The 18,179-nt window shown below is 44.1% G+C and overlaps 1 protein-coding gene across 1 annotated transcript in view; it reads left to right on the top strand.

Moving 5' to 3' along the window:
• The window catches only part of CAST (calpastatin), a 56,695-nt gene that overhangs the window by 19,651 nt on the left and 18,865 nt on the right, over nucleotides 1-18,179 (top strand). Inside the window, exons 4-10 of the mRNA XM_026866899.1 lie at nucleotides 10,448-10,507; nucleotides 14,501-14,551; nucleotides 15,250-15,366; nucleotides 16,088-16,174; nucleotides 16,662-16,763; nucleotides 17,510-17,590; nucleotides 17,682-17,735. Coding sequence (XP_026722700.1) covers nucleotides 10,448-10,507; nucleotides 14,501-14,551; nucleotides 15,250-15,366; nucleotides 16,088-16,174; nucleotides 16,662-16,763; nucleotides 17,510-17,590; nucleotides 17,682-17,735 — 552 coding nt within the window. The remainder of the gene's footprint in view (nucleotides 1-10,447; nucleotides 10,508-14,500; nucleotides 14,552-15,249; nucleotides 15,367-16,087; nucleotides 16,175-16,661; nucleotides 16,764-17,509; nucleotides 17,591-17,681; nucleotides 17,736-18,179) is intronic.

Below are 18,179 nucleotides of genomic sequence, written 5' to 3' on the forward strand. Positions count from 1 at the left end.
TTTTTTTTTTTTTTTTTTTTTTTTTTTTTAATTAAATAGCTCTTCCGGGAATTTTGTGAGCTGAAAGCTGCTGGCTTCCAGGGCGCTCGACCTGATCTAGTCACTGTCAGGCTTAAAGCACTCCAGAGCTAGCTGGGCGGAGTGAATTGCCTTTCAAAATTATTTTAACATACTGGAAACAGCCTTTTTAGACACCCTAAGACTGCATGTTTTACACATTACGCAACAAGTCGTTCACATGACACAAGCAGTCTTGAAGAGAAATGAGGAAGAGGAGAGCGGAGTTCTAAAGTAGTGCCTAACTTGTTCTGTATTTATATTTTTGGTTTGAGTCATTGTTTTTATTTGTTTGGGTTTTTTTCATTGCTCACAGCCCATGCTGTTCTTGCATCAAAAAACCCACGTAATTTTTTTGGCACGCACAGGCAGAGCTCAGTATGCCTGTGGCACATGCAGGCTATTGCATAGTCAGGGTGTGGGGATCTGTGAGAGCAACTTCTTGGTTGGAGTGTGCTTCGGTGTCAGTAACTTACAAGAAGAGCTTCAGGTACAACAAACATATGGGAAAAATACTTTTCAATAAATTATGTATTACTGTTCTTTCTGTAGTAGTAGAAATTAGATAGGTGTTGCTTAAGTTATGCCATTATTTGATTATTGTTATTAGTATATTTACTCCTTCTCTTTTTGGAGAAAGTGAAAATAGCATGTTAAATAACAGTTCTTGAACACTGCAGGCACCTCTGCTGCGTTCCTGATCTGTTATCTTTTTTTGACATCTGCTTTTCTCAATGCTGCATTTTTTAAAACGGTCATAAAGCATCATGGATAATAATTTTGTCTACACAAGATATTTTCTTTTGTAGACCAGCACATTTGTTGCTGTCAGCCTCTTGTATAAAACGGTGCTTTTCTGATTAGATATGTGGCAGTGTAGAGCTCGCAGAAAATTCTGTTCCTGATCCTGGAGTTTCGGGGGCGAGTTCCTTGGCCAGCGTTTCTCACAGCTGTAGTTGCGGAGGTTTGCACCTTAAGCAGACACTCCCGGTTTGAAACCTAGGTAAAGCTGCGTTGCCCTGGAGGTGGTGGCTCTTGGCAGACACAGGGCAGAGGAGAAGCCTCTGTCTCTAGAAAGTAAGGTACGTGCCTCTTCAGTGAGCTGGTCTCCAGTGGGTTCATTCTCATCGTTTCTGCTCTTTGTTTTCCTGAGGGAGGAAACTCTGCACTCACAAAAGCTTGTGACTTTGTCCAGGGTCTCGTCTGCCAAAGGAAGAACTTGTAGGGAGGCAGGGAGGTCGGTGGCCTTGTGCACTCCTGTGGAGCTCTTTAAGGCTCAGAAATCTTTGTGGTTGTGGCATAAGTCAGCTCTGTGCCTGCCTTTATGGCTTGGTCAGTAGAAGTGCTTGAACCAACTAGAAAATTCACATTTGTGATCCCCGGGAAGGAAGCTTCTCTGAGGCAGGACAGGGCCTCATGAAGCAGGAGATTTTACAATTTTTAATGGAACAGTGATGTGCTTATTCCTTCAGAGCATGCAGAGGGCCCTTCTGGAGCAATTTTGAGAGATGCTGAGTTAGGAGCCAATGCTGAAGCATGGAATGCCCTAATCTGGCTCTTTTTAAGTGGGAATAGTAAAACGCTGTTGAGCTTTTCTAAAATGAACCGAGAAGAAAACCGAACAACACACCCAAAGGTTACGTGTTGTTATCCTTAGCTTGTGTTTTAAAACCAAAATTTCTGTTAAAATTCCTTGACTCTGTGATTTTTGGTTATCCTCCTGTCTTACTTTGTGTTCATTTGGTAGCCAACACCAGTGTGACGGTGTGTGTATCGGCTCATGTAGCTTCCCGAATAACTTTTTGCTTCTGCATCCTGGGGTTGAAAAATCTAGTTTCTAACTCAGCATATCACTCACTAGCTCTTGTGACTGCCAGCTGCTCATTGTCAGCATTGCCTGGTTTGATTATTGTAATAAAAATAGCTGAGCTCATAGCCTCAGAGACCATCAGTCTTAGGAGTAGGTTCTCTTTGACATAACATTTCTACCTGTTTCACCCCCTCTTTAAGGAATACTGGTTGTGTTTTCAATTCCCTGCTGAGAAGGGCTTTGCGTGCTGTCCCCCGGTGATCCTGCAGACCAAGTGACACAAACCCTAGCTGAGCTCAGCAGCTCTGCCTGGCATGTGGCTGGCACCTCGTCGCATGTTTTCCTGGGGTTTTCTTATCAGCCCGCCGTTTGCTGCTGCAGATGGCTTTGGAACGTTCTGGTGTCTGAAACAACAGGCAGAAATGGAAACGGCTGTAGCTAAATTACAGCTAAATACTAAACCTTCGGCAGGACATACGAGTGAAAAGAGGATCTTTGAGCTCTCTACAGACAAGGTGAGCAGCTTGTACGCTCCTGCAGCGCTTTGCTGTACAGAGTGGGAACGCGGGAAGAGCGATGGCAGTCCGGCTGCACTGCTTCTGACGTGTGAATGTGGCTGGATGAAAATGAAATTTCAGCGTGTGCTAGCTAGTAAAATTTCTTGTGGTGGAAACAGGAAGTTTCCAGAAGGAGGTAGCCGAAGAGCACGCTTTTGGAAGAAGTAAGAACAGGGAGTTTAAAACACATTTGTGAGGTCAGAACTTTTTTCAGGACACTTCTGTGTGCCCAGCAAGGACTTTTACCTGGTGCTCAGAAGAATGACTTTTCTGAGTATTTCTCCATGCATAGCTGAAAGAAATTTCAAGTTAGGTGATCCATTCTGTGATCAAGTAGAAAGACTGAGATCACTATTCATCAAAATGGCAATAAAATGAACATCTTTGTCAACGAAACCTAAGTTTGAAAATAAAATGCTTTTACTTGCCTGATGCTGTGAGTTGAAAAACTTTTCCAGTGAAACAAAGCCTCTGTTTGATGCTGGAGGGGTATAATCTCGATACAAACCCAGAGCTTTCTCGCACTCTTTGCTTGTAACTCTGTTTAAAAGAAACAAGGAGCGTTCAGCCTATGGTATTGAAGTGGTGGTCTCTGTGCGTACACGCAGAATCTGAAGGCAGCAGATGAACTCTGTTACCCTGCTCGGCCTATACTGGATTTTTTTTTTTTTTAACTTGCAGTACTCAGGAAGAGGCATTAAATAGAAGTTGCCCTTGTATAGTAGAGGTTATAGAGCAGTAGCCATGCTACGTACTTCAGTCTAAGTAAGTTCTTTCTGGCCACAAACTGAACTGTGTAAAGGTTCTTCACGTTTAGGTGCTGTTCTGTGACCAGACAGAGGTGGTGGCAGTTGTAGAAGAGAGTCAGGTGGTAGAAAAAGTGTTTCAGGTCAGTTGTCATTCACTGCCCTTGGTTGTTTTTTGTTCAAGCATAAAGCTGTTTTGGAGTCTTAATAGTGACTTAATAGTTGTTAAAATAAAGAAAAACATACCGGTATTAAGCTTTGGACTTGATGTAGGTTGATGAAATCCAGAAATCTTAAAACAGATGTCTAACCAAAAGGTGGTGTGGCAGGTCAGTTAGTGTCTAGGTGGTATGGAGCCTTGCTCTACACTGTGGTAAATAGAATATTGATCTCATTCACAGCTTGTGCTTGGTAACGCTTGATTTAGTGTGACCAAATTCAAATGCAAGTAGGTTATCTCTAAAAACACTGCTTAAAAACCTGTTAGTTTAAATTTCAGTACTATGGTGAATTACCTTCAGCTGATGCGGAAAACCCAGTGATGGAATGTTGCCAAGTTTCTTTCCTGTGTCCAAAATGGCAGAAATTTTATTTTAGTATCAAAAGAGAAGAAAGCAGTAAGTGTGAGTCTGTGTTATGGAAGTTGTCTGGCTCAGTGTGTTGCAGCCATCAATAAATTTAGCAGCACTTCAGGCTGTAAAAAACGATTTAGGAGCTAATCAGCTTTTCAGTTTCTTGGTTCAAACCTGTCTCTTCAAAGAATCTGTCAGGTTTTTGTTTCATGAGACGAAAATGGGTTTATTTCCTATGTGCTCTTTCAGCATCTTTAAATGATGGTTGATCTTGCTCCTGGGTATAGATTAATATTTGTTGTAAAGACCTGCTCTGTGTGGTGAGAAAATTGCAGAAGAATAAAATTTCAGGGTTCCTCTTTTCCAGAATAGTAACCCAGGTCATCTTTTGAATAGAGTTTTGCAGAGAGGCGTGGTGCTCTGTTACCAGTGGTCTTCAGGTTTTGTCTCTGGAAAAGAAGCACCAACATAATCCTACGATTTGTGACTGGTTTTACTTCTGTTTAGGAGAGTGTGTGTGGAGTCTGGAGCTTGCCCCGTGGCAAATCCACTTCTGGAGCGCTCCTAAGTGCGCGCTTCAGACAGGAAGGTCCTGCTGAAGCTCTCCTGACAGTTGAGTCCTCCACCCTCTCATCCCCTCACACGCCGGCCCTTCCCCAGCGCCGTCGGTACCACGGCTCTCCGTGGGTTCCGTTTTGAGGCCTGTTGGGGTTTGTCTGTCCTCTGCAGGTGAATGTACTTCAGCTCTACTCTGGTTTATTCTTCACATTTCCTCTGAGCTGGGAGTGCTCATTTGAACAGAGCACATCTGTTTCTAAGTTTTTTAGCTCTAAAGGGGAGTCAGTTTATCCCTGACATTACTTTTCTTATTATCTTTGTCAAGTTGTGGAAATTTAAACTATAATAATAGTAATATTTTTAGGTTATATTCACACCAGCTGAGTTCATGAGCGTTAAAAGCATCGGAAGCATCCCTAGAGAGAGGGGTTTTTGGATGTTGCTTCTGTTTTCTTTTTAAGATGGGCATTTCAAACTGTGTATAGTGAAGAACTGAACCGCAAAAGCATGAGTTCAACAGGCTGCCTATTCAAATGAATCTCTGTGCTTACATACTAAAATCCTGTTTGATTTGGTTTGCTTTATGGCAGCCAGTGCAAAGTTGGGGGGCTTTGCTGAGTCAGGGCTGTAGTGAGCTCAGTGGCATCGCAGTAACGACATTAGCAAAGAATTTTAGATTGAGTTAAAATTGACCTACTGAAAAAGTAACTGTCTTCCAAGGATTTTTTTCTTGCACACACATGCCCCTGACCCAGTAGCCGGCGTGGCAGTAGGGCTTGTTTATAACCTGCAGTGTTTGTGAATTCCAACAATAATGGGCTTTAGAAAGGAAAGAGGCGTGTGGGTAGTCATGGGTGGCAAAGTCAGTCATTAGAAACTGCAGTGTAAATTGTTTAGAAAAGAAATCATGTTGATTAGTTCTACAAAGAAACTCATCACTACAGGACAGCATAGCAGCCTATGTAGTAGGAATGTTTTATGTAAATATACCAGTGCCTGGATAATGTACAGGTACTAACTGGAAACCTGATATATCCTACTGTTCGTTAAGTTTTCAATACTGAACCTCCACAAAATTAACTGAGAGCAGGAAGTCTTGGAAAAAATATTGTTCTCTCGGTCATGTGTGGTTTTTCATCTTTCTTTTAAAAAGGTGTTTTCTAAACATTAGCAGAACTATGTATAAGAACAGTAATTACAAAATAACAAGGTATTTCCAGAATTACTGAGGATGGCAAACAGCACGGAGGCACTAAACTTTGTCCTTTTTAACTCATCTTACAGATAATGTAACAATAAAATTTACATAGAGAGGTAGCATCAGTCATTTTTTCCAGTTTTAAATCTCTCCATCTCTTGGCTGCTGTCTAGCTTTGAATATAGTTGGGTTTTTCTTTATAATTATATACATATTTGTACGTGCACGCACACACAGATGTTGGCTCAGATTGTGCCTTGCGACTCCGCTCAGCGCCACAGAAAACGAATGGAACTGTGTGTGTGCCACGGTGTGGATTCTCCCTGCGGACGTCCTTGGAGGACTGTGCATTGCCTCCTCCCGAGGAGCCGTGAGGGGCGCGGGAATGGCCGCTCAGCGCCGTCCTTGCCGGCCTCCTGCCTGCTGGCAGCCCTCGTGGGTCTGGGGAGGAGAGGGTTGCCAAGCCATTACCACACGCCATCAAAGCAAGCAAGAGATTTAGCCTGTAACAGCTCAAGTGGTATTTTACACTTAAGTGAAATAACCCATCGTTTTTCATGATAGTTCTCTGGAGAGCATTTGCTGCCCACACCTTGCAAATGCTGTTAATTAAAGCTTGGTAACAGAACCATCCATGTAAAGAAGCAGCCGTTTGTAGTCAGGTAGCTTGGGGTTTGCCTTGCGTTACGCAGCCGTATGGCAGTCACCTTGTAAGTTAGTAAGAATGAAATATTAAAGTTGGTGTTAGCTTTAAGCCTGAGAAGCAGTCCCAGCTCCTTCGTGTGTGCGGTGTGTAAGCCCAGAGGGGTGCTCAGCTGGCTCTTCAGTCCCCTGTCCTACACCGAGTACAGCTACGTCACTCAAATACTTACATTGGCTGGCCCGGAGGCTGCAGGGCTGGAAGTGCCCGGTTCATCTAGGTGGCTTGTGCCACAGAGCAGCTCTTCTCCCGGGAAGAAAGATCTCTGAGCTCTGACTCGAGGGATTCTTTGTTGTAGAATAAGGCAGTTTCTTGTTCTTTTCCCATTTTCTTGGCTCCCTGACCAGAGGAGAAAACATCAGGTGCTGACTTGCTTCCTCTGTCACTAAGTCCCTTATACATATACTTTCTTCCTTTTTTTTTTTTTTTGTTTTTTTGTTTTTTTGTTTTTTTGTTTTTTGTTTCCTAAACCTGTCCTCAGATCTTTCTTTATTCACCTGTACTGCGGCGTGTTGGCCAAAACTGTCCTAGCACTTGACCTAGAGAAGCTCAAGCCACAAAGATGGAGAAGCTCAAGCCACAAAGATGGAGTTATTCCTGTAGTTTACATTTATATTTACATTGTCATGGTAACAGATTTTTTTTCTTGGATTCCTCTTTCTTTCATTGTTTTCTGGCAAGAGTACGTCAGCCCGTGGCATTGTAACCTTGTGTGTTGCTGCTCGCCTAGCTTGTGGGTTTTTGTGTTGTTGTGTCTCATCCCCTCCAACCTAACACCAACCAGCCTGTCAGAGATCCCTTCAGGAGCTCCCTGAAATGTTGAGGCTGTGGGCTGGCTGAAGGCAAGCATCTAACCCAGTGTTACACACCAACTTCCCTGTTCTCATCCGAGAAAATGTCACCTCAGGTTCTCGGAGAGTTGCAGTGACAGCGTGTCCTCCTCTGGAGCTTTGTTCATTCTCGCCCACCAAGCTGATTTCCATGTTTTGGGCTTATCGAGTGTTGCGTTGTCTTTATGTGTGTTATTCTTGGCTGGCCTGCTGACTCTTACTTATTCTCTTGTTATCCTGTGTTTCTGTACTGGTTGCTCAGTGAATGTTTTCAGCGTCTCTTTTGTTTTGAAGGCAGACAATTGGTGCGTTGTACTCCTTTCTAAGGGTGGGCAATGACCTTCCTCAGTCTGGTGAGTCTTCTCCATGAATTCCCAAAATATGTGGTTTTAGTTGTTGATAGCTCTCACCCCATTCCATATGGGGTGGTTTCCTTGATTTTCAGATTTCTGTAACCGAGAGCTCTCATGGATTTCTTCACCCATTTTCTTTTTCCGAAGGGCGTTTGCATCCCATTCTCTGAACAGTTAAAAATACTTTCTTTTGGTGTTTGTCACTTTTGCTGTCATTTTCTTCTCCTGTTGCACTTTCCCCTTTACTTCCAAATTTCTGAGGGACATACAGTGAGGCTAGATAACCAATTTTTGGTAGGATTTTTTGTTTTATTTTGTTTTACTAACGCACTTTTCAGCTTTTGTGACTGTTCTCTTCCAACAGTAGCACAAAGACTGACTAGTTTCTAAGGGGATTCCTTCTCTTACCAAATCAGACCCCAAGATCATCAGCCCTCCCTGGAAAGCTGCCCCCTCACTCACAGGGCACTTCCCCACGCGTCAGGACCGTGGCTGGCACAGCACCCTCCAGCACCCGTACCTCTGTCCGGGCAGGACCTGCGGGGGTGCCACCGCAGGAGGAACAGGCGTCAGCGCCGGTGACGCTCGTTTTTCCACCCGCTGCCAGCTCTGCCCTCCGGGACGTTGCTCGTAACACAACAAAACCCTCGCTCTCTCCGTGGGAGCTCCTGGCTTTCTCTGCCCAGCCCCAGCCTCTGGGATGAGTCAGACTCTCCTGGTTCTTGCTTTGCTGTTGGGCAGCGGAACTCGGCGCTTGGCCCGGGCCGTGGCAGGGCTCTGCCACCCCTGGGTGCGAGCAGGGTGTGCCTTCCCCGGGCTGCAGCCGCCGCGGAAGCTCTGTGTCAGGCGGTTATTAAGCCCGTTGCTAGGCAGCACTTTTAATATTTACCTCCACGCCTGACACCCGTCCATGTGTTGCTTCACCCCTCCTGCAGTTCCACTGTTGGGCTGTAGCAAATGCAGCCAGTTGACAGCTGGGCATGGCTGGCCACAGCACACGGCCCTCGGAAGAGGAAAAACCAGAATAGCCCACCGTAAAAAGTAGTCCCGGGGAGTCAGGCTGGTGTTGGCAAGCCAGCGAGGGCTTGGGCCGCCGTACCTTGCTGCGCTGTCAGTCCGTGAGGCTCAGCAGGGTTGCAGACCCCACACACCAAAGGGTTGGGAAGGACAAGGACCTCCTTGTTCCTTGCAGTGGCTCTTTCGGGCAACAAGAGTGGAAAATCAGAGGTCTGGAATATTGGGGGATTCAGGCAAAAAGTGCTGTAAAAAAAAAAAAGTGCTGCAGTGAGGCACGTGGTGCCCTGAGAAGGCGGCGGTGGTACGGCACTGCCTGTGCGCACAGAGGTGGTCGGCGGGGGGGTGTCCTGTGCTCTCCGGATCCCCAGACAGGGTTTTGTTCCCCAAATCAACCTTCATGTCTACGGAGAGGATGGCTCAGCATTTCCCGTAGCCACTGATCAGCAGCTGCGCATTAAACTGTTTCTGTCCCCAAAACAACTCATCTTCCTGCGTCCCTTACTTTCTGGTAGCTACTGCCTTCGGCTGGACAGGGTAGAAAGAAGCAGCAGCTGGTTTCTTTCGGGGGTTTTCACTAATCTCTGCAGGTTGTAGTAGTGCTGCTGTGCTGCAAGTTGGGAAATAATTTTTTGGTGTATTGTAAGAAAAAGGCCTGCTAGGAGTTTTCTGAGGGGAAGGAGAGAGAAGGGCTCAGATAAATGTGGTTTTATTAAATGTACAGGGACTAGGGTGACTGAAGGTGTAGAGCAGGTTACCTGTTAGTCATGTAGAAGGTATCAGGTGAATTTCATGGAGAAGAAGGAAAAGGAAAGGAAAAACTATGAAAGAGCGAATTAAGAATACAGCTTGCAGATGGTGGTAGTGGGAATACATAGAAAGGTTGTTTAACAACTTCTGTTCCCCGTCCTGATGTCAGAGGATCTGTACGTTCCTGAGTACGTCTCCACCTGTACAGAAGTTCCCATCTATTATGTACTCAATCTGTATGTGTATGGCAGCGGGTGTAGCTGGTTACATTTCTGCAGTGTGACAACTTGTGTATATTTAGAGTAGTCAAACCTCTTTCTAAGGTGTGCGGACACGCTGGCAGGGAGAGCAGGCTGTCAGTCTCATAGCGTACCTTTTAAATTCTGTACATTTTTTGTTTTATCACCGAGAAAGGCTTGTACTAAAAATGTGACAGAAATGAGAAGATTTTCCCTGTGGAAGAACTTACCCGAGGTATGGAATAGTTATACGGCTTCTGAGTTCATTCAGACAAGGTGTGTTTTCCTACGTCAGTTGGCATGGTAAACATGAAGAGAAAATCTAGAGAGATCGATACCTTGTGCTCTTCATTTAGATGTAAACTATGAATGTGTTGCTGTGAGATGGCAGATACAGCTTTGAGCAGAGGAACATGAAGCAGGAATACAGAGGTAGTATTACAACTATATAAAGTATTGATGAGGCAATTAGAATATTAGTTTCTGGGCTTTGGAGTTCGATACAGTCACAGCAGAATTAAAACGTGCTGCTCTCCAGCTCACGTCACTGCAAGTAGGAACGCAGGCCGTGTCCTTTGCAGCTGCTCCGAAGGGTCGCGTGGTATGGGGAAACACTTGTGTCGGCCTTACCCCCAGATCCTTTTTATCTGAACATACCGGAGTTTGCTGATTTAGTATTAAATATTTTGTATGATAAACTAGGAAATCCAAAAGTACAATTTTTGTTAAAAAGGAAAAGAGAAATGCAGACAAATCCTGCCCAGTAAGTACTTGGAGCAGGTTTTGAGTTTGTTTCGATACTTGATGTGAAATTTGTTTTCACATCAGAGAAAAAACTGATGTTGTGAGAAGGCGTAAGGGCATCACACTGTTGAAATCCTACGTTTGTGTGCTGTGGAAATGCAGGCAAGCCGGAGGATCTATAACAGTAACTCTCATTTTCAGTAATAATTTATTCTTAGTTTTTAGCTGGGTGGCTGATGGATTCGGGTTGCTTATGCTTGCTTAATAGAAGTATATATAACAAAGGTGAAATTAATTGCCTTTTTTTTTTTTCTCTCAGAAGCAGTCGCCCTCCACGGATGCATCAAAGACACAAATTATGAAGCCATCTGAAACAAAGGTATGAATTCCTGAGGAACTCATGCTTGCAGTTCAACACAAATATATGCAGCAGTGGAATTTCTTTTTTAAGACTTTGCTACTGAGTAGCTTTATTTTGCCTATTTCTTGTCTGCAGCTTATTTTCCTCTTCAAAAAAGATCTGAAAAATAATATATAAAGCACTCAGAGGATTTTGTGACAGCAATAAAAATTTTAATCAAAATTTTAAATTTTAGCTCAGTCGTACTTTGCCACACGTATATAGCTCCCCCGGTGTAGTTACAGGGTTATTTACCTGATGATAATTCTTCACATACTTAAGGAATTCAGGACAAGTTTCAGCTTTTAGTGTGTGTACAATTGCATCTTCTCGCTAATCTCATATCTTTGTCTGACAGCTTCCTTGCCTTTGTCCTTTACGCTTGTTCTGTCTTGTCCTTATGACTAGAACTTCACGGTGGAAGCTGTGTCATCAATCACGTACTTTACTGGTTAGAAGAGAGTCATAATCCTCCCTTACGCCTCTGTTGCCTAACAGAATTTACGTATATTTTTTAAACAAGTGATTAATGGTTCTCTCCCTCTTCCATAATGGTAATAGTGAAACCAACAAGAGTACTGAACACCAAACCAGACCTGCAGGGAGCTACCTGGGTGGTGGTAGACGTTAGGCCTGCCCGTACCTTGGGTAAACCTGAATGAAGAATGTGTCGGGCGGTGCTGGGGTTAGACGAGGCCTCTCTGGAGGTCACCGTGCCAGGCAGACCCTGCCCTGCCACCCGCAGGGCTCTGGGCAGACAGTTCTGATGTTTGGTCACCTTCATTGTGATGATTTTTTTATTCTTTTTTCCCCTTTCGCCAAACAAGAAGTGCCTTTGCTGCAGCTTGTATCTGCTGCCTCTTGTCGCTTTGGCGCGCGTCTCTGAAGACAGCCTTGCTCCATCTTCTCTGTCTCTGAAGTTAGTCATTACATCCCCCTCAGCCTTCCAAAACTCCTAACTTCCACGTGCACACATAAGACTTAGACCGGTGGCAAGAGCTTGATGACAATTAAACCTTTTCCATTTGTGCCTGATCATAAATGAAGGTATCTGCAAGTCCCCAGTCTCACCTTCCTGTTTTGATTGTGAGCAGACTCACTGCCATCGTGTTCCTCACTGATGCTGTTCTCCACGTGTTTCAACCCAGACAGCTGTCTAAAAATAGTTTCATTTTTCCCCTACTTGAAATTTGAAATAAGTGTCAGAAGAATGTGGTAAATTTCCAGTCAGACCTTTAAAACTGGTGTTTTCAAGATGAGACAAAAATAGAGTATCAGAGGCTGGTAAACACAGATCACTTTGAAACAGTGTCCTGCATTTGCATGCGTAAGGCAGTTCATGTTTTCTTTTAATGTCTGTTGCATTATCAATATCTTCCTCCTACCGGATTAAGCAGGTCGTCCGCATTTTGACAGTAGAATTCTTTGAGAAGAAGTAAGGTTGCTGAGTCACTTTCACTTCTTGTTCTAAATTTCTTGCCAATTAACAGCTCTGTCCCGGCTGCCTGCTGTAACCACGTCTCACTTCCCTTTCTCGGAGTCTCCCGTGTGCCGCTGCTCTCCGGTGTGCTCTGGGCCCTCCTGACCTTGGAGTCTGTCCATGGGAATCCTTTGTCTCACATTTGCTCTGCCACTGCCCTGTGGCTTTGGCTGAAGCCTGGGAGGAGCAGGACATAGCCACTGCCACCGAGACAACCACATCCCGTGCAGCTTTCTCCCTTCTGCACACACTTGTGCCACCGCGCTCTGAACGGGGGAACTAGTGAGAAAACACTGCGTTTGTCTTCCAGGCTGTTCTTCATTTTCCTGAGCCAGTTTGAAATGTGGCCTCTCGGATACCAGCATGGGGCAGGTGGAAGCAGGCAGCAGAAGGAGAGGCGGAATGTATTTTTCTCTGTAGAAGTTCAGTGTGTGCTGTAAGCTGTGGCTTCAGGCTGTGGCTGCTCACAGCTGGCTCAGCCTCAAGGTGGACTTGAGTGGCCTTGGAATTTAGAGTCTCGTGGTAAAACTTGGTTTGATTTGCCCGCTAACAATTTTTTTTTTTTTAAATTGGATTGTACCAAGTGTCCCTGTCTAAATAGATGTGTCTCTGTGCATGAGAGCACATACATGTTCGTGATTGTGTGTTTTAACGTGGCCTTGGCATCATCATGTGTGCTGAAGTCTTGAAGCAAAGCGTTGCCCCTGTGAGTCTGGATGTTCTTCAGCCTTGTCGTAGATGAAGTCTTGGTATGAGCGATTCTGCACTTTTTAAAAGATGTACAAGAATACAGCATACTGTACACAAAAAATATGTTAAGTATTTAGTAAATAAATATTTACAATATTAAAAAAAAAAAAAAGGCACAGTTGCCAATAACTGCTTTGGCAGGCTGGGAATTGGAAGTTACGTTCTGTACAGCTGTTGTCAGGTCTTGACAGAAACGAGAGTAAATACATGTTATTGTCTTACAGAAAAGATGTGTTTACTTTTCTTCTGAAAAGCAAGTCAGGAAAACTTGAATTTGTGCTCTGAGAGCGGGGTCCTTAAAGTCCTGAGCAGGCAACAGTCCCGCCGCAGGAAGAGCCAGACTGGGTGTTTCCTGACCCTCATGCTTGCACTTCTGTTACGTTTCTTTGCAGCATCTCCCGTCCAACTGACTCTTTGCTTTAGATGCTACATAAACATGTCCGAGCTTTTTTAGCTTAAAAACTGTGAAAATTTAGGATTACCTTTTCAATATAGGGTTATTTAGTGTACAGGTACACAAATGGATGCGTGTGTCTTTGAGTTAACTATAGGGTGTCCACGTAAGGAGGATGTACAAGTGGGAGCATATGAAGTGTGGCTGCAGCTCAGAACTACAACCTTTTAGTCAGCTTAAACATAAGGGAAAATCCAAAGCGGGGAACCTGAGAGGTTACGTGATTTTAAAAAAAATTTTATTTGAAATTTTTTCCCACTTTGGGAAATTCACTCCTCCCTCTCTATCAAGATTTTACCTGTTGTGACTTCTTTACTGTGGTCTACAGCTTGGAAGCCTCTGCCAGCTTTATGCCCAGGCATCTGCATTTTTATGCCCGTTCAGGATTTCCCAACCCAGTGTCTGTGGTTCAGTGTGTGGGTGTGAGTACTTGCATAACAAATGGTAAACAACTTGAGCAAATTTCCCTACGAGGTCAGCTAGCAAACAGAAGCTGGGTAGAGCTAAATGGTAATTAGTGTTTGACAGCTCTAATGAAAACATTACAAAGCAATGAAAAACTTATAATTGATGCCTAATGGATTTTTTTTTTTTTGGTTGTTTACTGACTTTTAATGGGCTGCTGGGGAAAAAGCCCTATTATTTGTCTCTTAGTGACATTCAATATGCTTTGTGTACTAGTAGGGTAGAGGGGATAAGGGGGGTCTGTCTGTGGCACCACCTTCTCTTTGGCATCTCCAGATGACTTTCCAGTAGCCACATTGGCTCTGTGCTGGTCGTAGCACAGTTGAAGTAGCGAGAAAAAACAGCAAGAAAAATATGGTGGGGAGTCTGGCATTTTCATTTTTCTTTCTTAACCAGATGCCACCATTCTTTAATTTTTTCAGTGTTTGCTCTTACGTGTTCCTACTAGTAGTAATTCATTGCTTACTGTACCTTGACTTGACGTGAATCACAGGAATTAATTCTGTGGCACGGCTGCAGAAAAATTTCAGGTGTAAATCAAACTGTTCATTATATTTGTTTAATACTATTTTCCCTCCCCTTTCAATCCTTCCTGTGAGGAGTGTGTGTGTGTGTTTGCACACGTGTGAGCTCTCTCGGGTCGCTGGGGCAGAGGTCTGTGCCAGGATTTGTCAGCAGCAAGATCAGAGTGCTGGGTGGTAGTTGCACAGCGTGTGTGCTCATGAGTGTGAACCTCTCTCTTACTCTTCTTTATATATGTCAACCCCTTAGAAATAACCAAGCGTATTAATCTCTGTCTGAATGTATGTTGCTTATATTTCAGTTCACACCAACAACCAAAACAGAATCTGGGAAAAACATGCAGTCAACCCAGGTAAGTAGTTCTCTTTCACCTTCAGCGGGCTGTACTTCGGTCTTGGACTGACTTTGAAAAAAGAGGCTGAACTCTTTGCTACTGGTGTGCCACGTGAAACCGCCGGGTGATGAGTAACACGTGTGTGTGGGAGAGCAAGGAGCCGAGCAGTGTGTGGGACAGTCAGGGTGCTCAGTGCTTCACAGCCGCTCAGAAGTGTTCTGTTAACCATCGATAAATCTCTCCTGGTTTCGGATGGGGTGGAGCTCATTTTCATTTTTAGTAGCCAGAATAGTGCTGTGTTCATCATGGGACTGGGCATGAGAAGGATGCTGGTAACACACTGATGGTGTCAGGTGTGGCTGAGAAATCCAGGACTTTCCAACTCCCCGTGTCCTGCCCGTGTGCGGGTGCACACGAAGCTGGGGGGGCACAGCCAGAGCAGCGGGCCTGGTTTGGCCGAGGGAGTATTACCACGGAATGGTGGTAAGGGTGAATGACCCCAATTTTTTATTTTATGACAGCCAACAGACTCTGAAAGTAACCAACTGTCTGAGGAGAGGCAAAAGGAACCTGGAGGTGTAACTTGTATAATTTTTCTCTCTGTTTGTTTTTTTCTTTCTTTCTTTTGTTTAGAAAGAAAATATTAAAAAGCCAAACCAAACAAAGTCAGCCCTTAGATATTTCCCCATGTAATGATACTGTTTATCCCTACACAGGCAAAAAGCGAAACCTCACCTTCTGTGGCAACAACTTCTAAACCAAATAATACAGGACAAGCAACTACAACTCAGGCTGACCAGCCTCCAAAAACGACCTCTGTAGAGACAGCAAAGGTATAGTGGAAGTAGCAATCCAATTTTTATTATTTATGTTATTACAGGGTTTAGAAATTCATGTCAGGATGGATTCTCAGGCTGAATATTGTAAAGTGAGACTTGTTCCCCCTAAATCATAACTCAGGAAAGCTCAGAAGCTGTCTTGTGTTTGAAGGTGTGTATGACAGGCCTCCTTGTGCTGCTCTAAAATCTGGGACTTAGAAACTTCACGCCTTACCTGCTAATTAACTGAAATAACGTCCTGAATATACCACTTCCAGCCCACCCACGACAGCATTGGTGGATGAGCATCAGGTGCAGGTTGAGCTGCCTGGCTGGCTGGTGCCGCTGGTTGGTGCTGGTTGTTGGGTGATGCTGGCCTGCATCCACCTTCTGTGGTCCTCTTTGTACGCCTGTTTCCAAGGTCCAGCATTCTCCGGCTGTTAGCCAAGCAAGTAACGTGAAGATGATCACAATTAGCCACTTGCTGAGTCCAAAAAAAGTATGCATGGCCTCAGAGTTGGATGTTTTAGGCTGGGCTCGGTGTTGTGCAGGCTGCAGCTTGCTCACTCAGCCACTAGGTAGAACCCGCTTATCATTTTGATTCAAAATGTAGATGAAGAGGGACACTATAGGCACGCCTGAGTGGAATGTCTGTTGTCCTTGGTTTTACCCATAGAATGTTAAATGTAGAGCCATATAATAAAGCCATCTCTTATTTTTTCCCTTACTTCTCCAGCCCGAGTCTCAGAAGATGTCTGTAACGGCTGGTGCAGGCGCAGCTGCTGCAAGCGCCGCTGCTGCAGCTGAGAAGTCAAGCACTGAGGTTGGTAAACACAGTCCCAGACAAATGCTTCCCTTGTAGAAATGTCTCAGAGAGTGTTTGTCTCTGAAACAGTTCAGGTTCAGAAAAAATAAACCGGTAACTGCTGCAGCATTGCTGTGCCGTAGTTATGTGTGGTGGTGACGGACTGTCTGAAAGAACAGGTAACGAACTAGTGGCATCTCACTTGTGTTTGTCATGCAGGATTTATTTAGAATCACTTCTACCACAACTAGTGTAAAATTAATTACTCTTTACCTTCAGTTGTGTTTGTGTATGTGTGTGTGTGTCAGCTGGTACATAAATCCAGATTACCTCCTTCCTGATGCTGGGGCGTTGAGTCTAAGAAGAGTTATGGCGAGTGTGGGACCTACCGAAAGAAAGCTTTTGGTTTGGTTTCCAGGAGTTTTCTACAGATTCACCAGATGATTCAGATTTTTTTTTCTTTGTACAGTGTGATAACTTCCATAATGCTTTGCTTCTTTTTTAGCCTGCTATGGATGAGTCGGCGCTAGATAGCCTGATAGATACTCTAGGTGGACCTGAAGAAGATGTGCCTCCTAGTCCTGTTTACACTGGTCCAGAAGTTACGGTACTTGCATTTTAAATTTTTAGTATTTAGAAGATTCATCTGTAAAATATGTCTGTAGTTGCTCACTGCTACATTGATCCGGTATTTGTCTCTTTGACGTGCTAAGAGGTGGAATAGAACTTGCGCAGTTGCATTTTCATGTTGTTTTTGGTAACACATAAGTGATGCAGTTCTGTATGTAGTGTGGTAGAAAACAGTGAAGTGTCAACAGAGGAAGTTTGTTGCTTTTTGAACTGATTTGCAAGCATGGTCTCCAGTGGATTCACAGAAGGCAGTGATGGAGAATTTAGAGAGCCAAACAACCCAGGGGATTTCATTTCTACTTGAGAAAAACATTGAGAATTTGGGGAAGAATGCATACTTTTCTGACTTAGAATGGGAGAGTAACCTAAGGAGGATTAAGATAACAACAGCTCAGCACAGCATTCAGCCGTGATAAAGATGTTGTGATCTATGAATATTTGACATTGTCTGGGGCAGCAATACGCCGTGGTCCCAGGCACTGAAGTGGCTTCTGTTAGTGCGGAGGGGGTCCGGCCGTGGGGGTGCGGGGTTCGGCAGGGGGACATGTCCTGCTGAAGCTGGTGGAGATGCTTGTGTGTGGTGCTGGGCTGTGAGAGACACACGGTCTGGGACTGGCCTCTGACCACCCAACCCGCACGTTTTCTGTCCAGAAGTATCACTGCCTTAGAAATTAATTTCAGTAAGTGACTACATAAACGTGAATGTGTGCATTGTTTTCATAGGAAGACATTACTTCAAGATACTTGGAAGAAATGGGTAAACGGGAAGGTAGTCTCCCTCCAGAGTATGTTAAACTGTTGAAGGTTAGTGAGTTAAAAATAATTATTCACGTCTTTTTCTTTAATATTGTATGTTTTTGCTTCCCATTTACCACAGAGTTTGTTCTTGTTTTAGGGCAAAGGGGATCACAAAGATGAAGTCCCACCAAAAGTAGATGAACGCGATAAAGTAAGACCTTTTTCTTTATATTAGCTGAAAATAAACCAGAAAAAATTAAATGTTGCCCGTCTTCCAAAAATCCCAGGAAGTGGGAGAGGGCTGTGGGTGCCAGATGACATAGACACTGATAAAACTACATTGAACTACATAAAAACTCAGATGTTTTTAATAAAGAAGTAGGAATTTTCAGGATACTGACTGAAGCTGACTGACAAGTCAATTTAAACACTCGTAGAGGTACTGGGCATAATAATAACAAAGGGAAGAAATAGCAGCTGTGCATGCAGGAGTCTCTGCGTAATGTCTTTAACGAAGATGACTTGAATTCCTATTCTTAGGAGGAGAATTCTGTCAGACAGCTTAATTTTACTGTTTATAAGCTTAACGTACAGAAATAAAAGCTTACTGAACAAGGGATCAACCAGTGCAGGGAAATAACTTTGTTTTTTCTGT

This window comes from Athene cunicularia, assembly GCF_003259725.1.
Source record: "Athene cunicularia isolate RWA chromosome Z unlocalized genomic scaffold, athCun1 chrZ_part5, whole genome shotgun sequence".
Classification (NCBI taxonomy): Eukaryota; Metazoa; Chordata; class Aves; order Strigiformes; family Strigidae; genus Athene; species Athene cunicularia.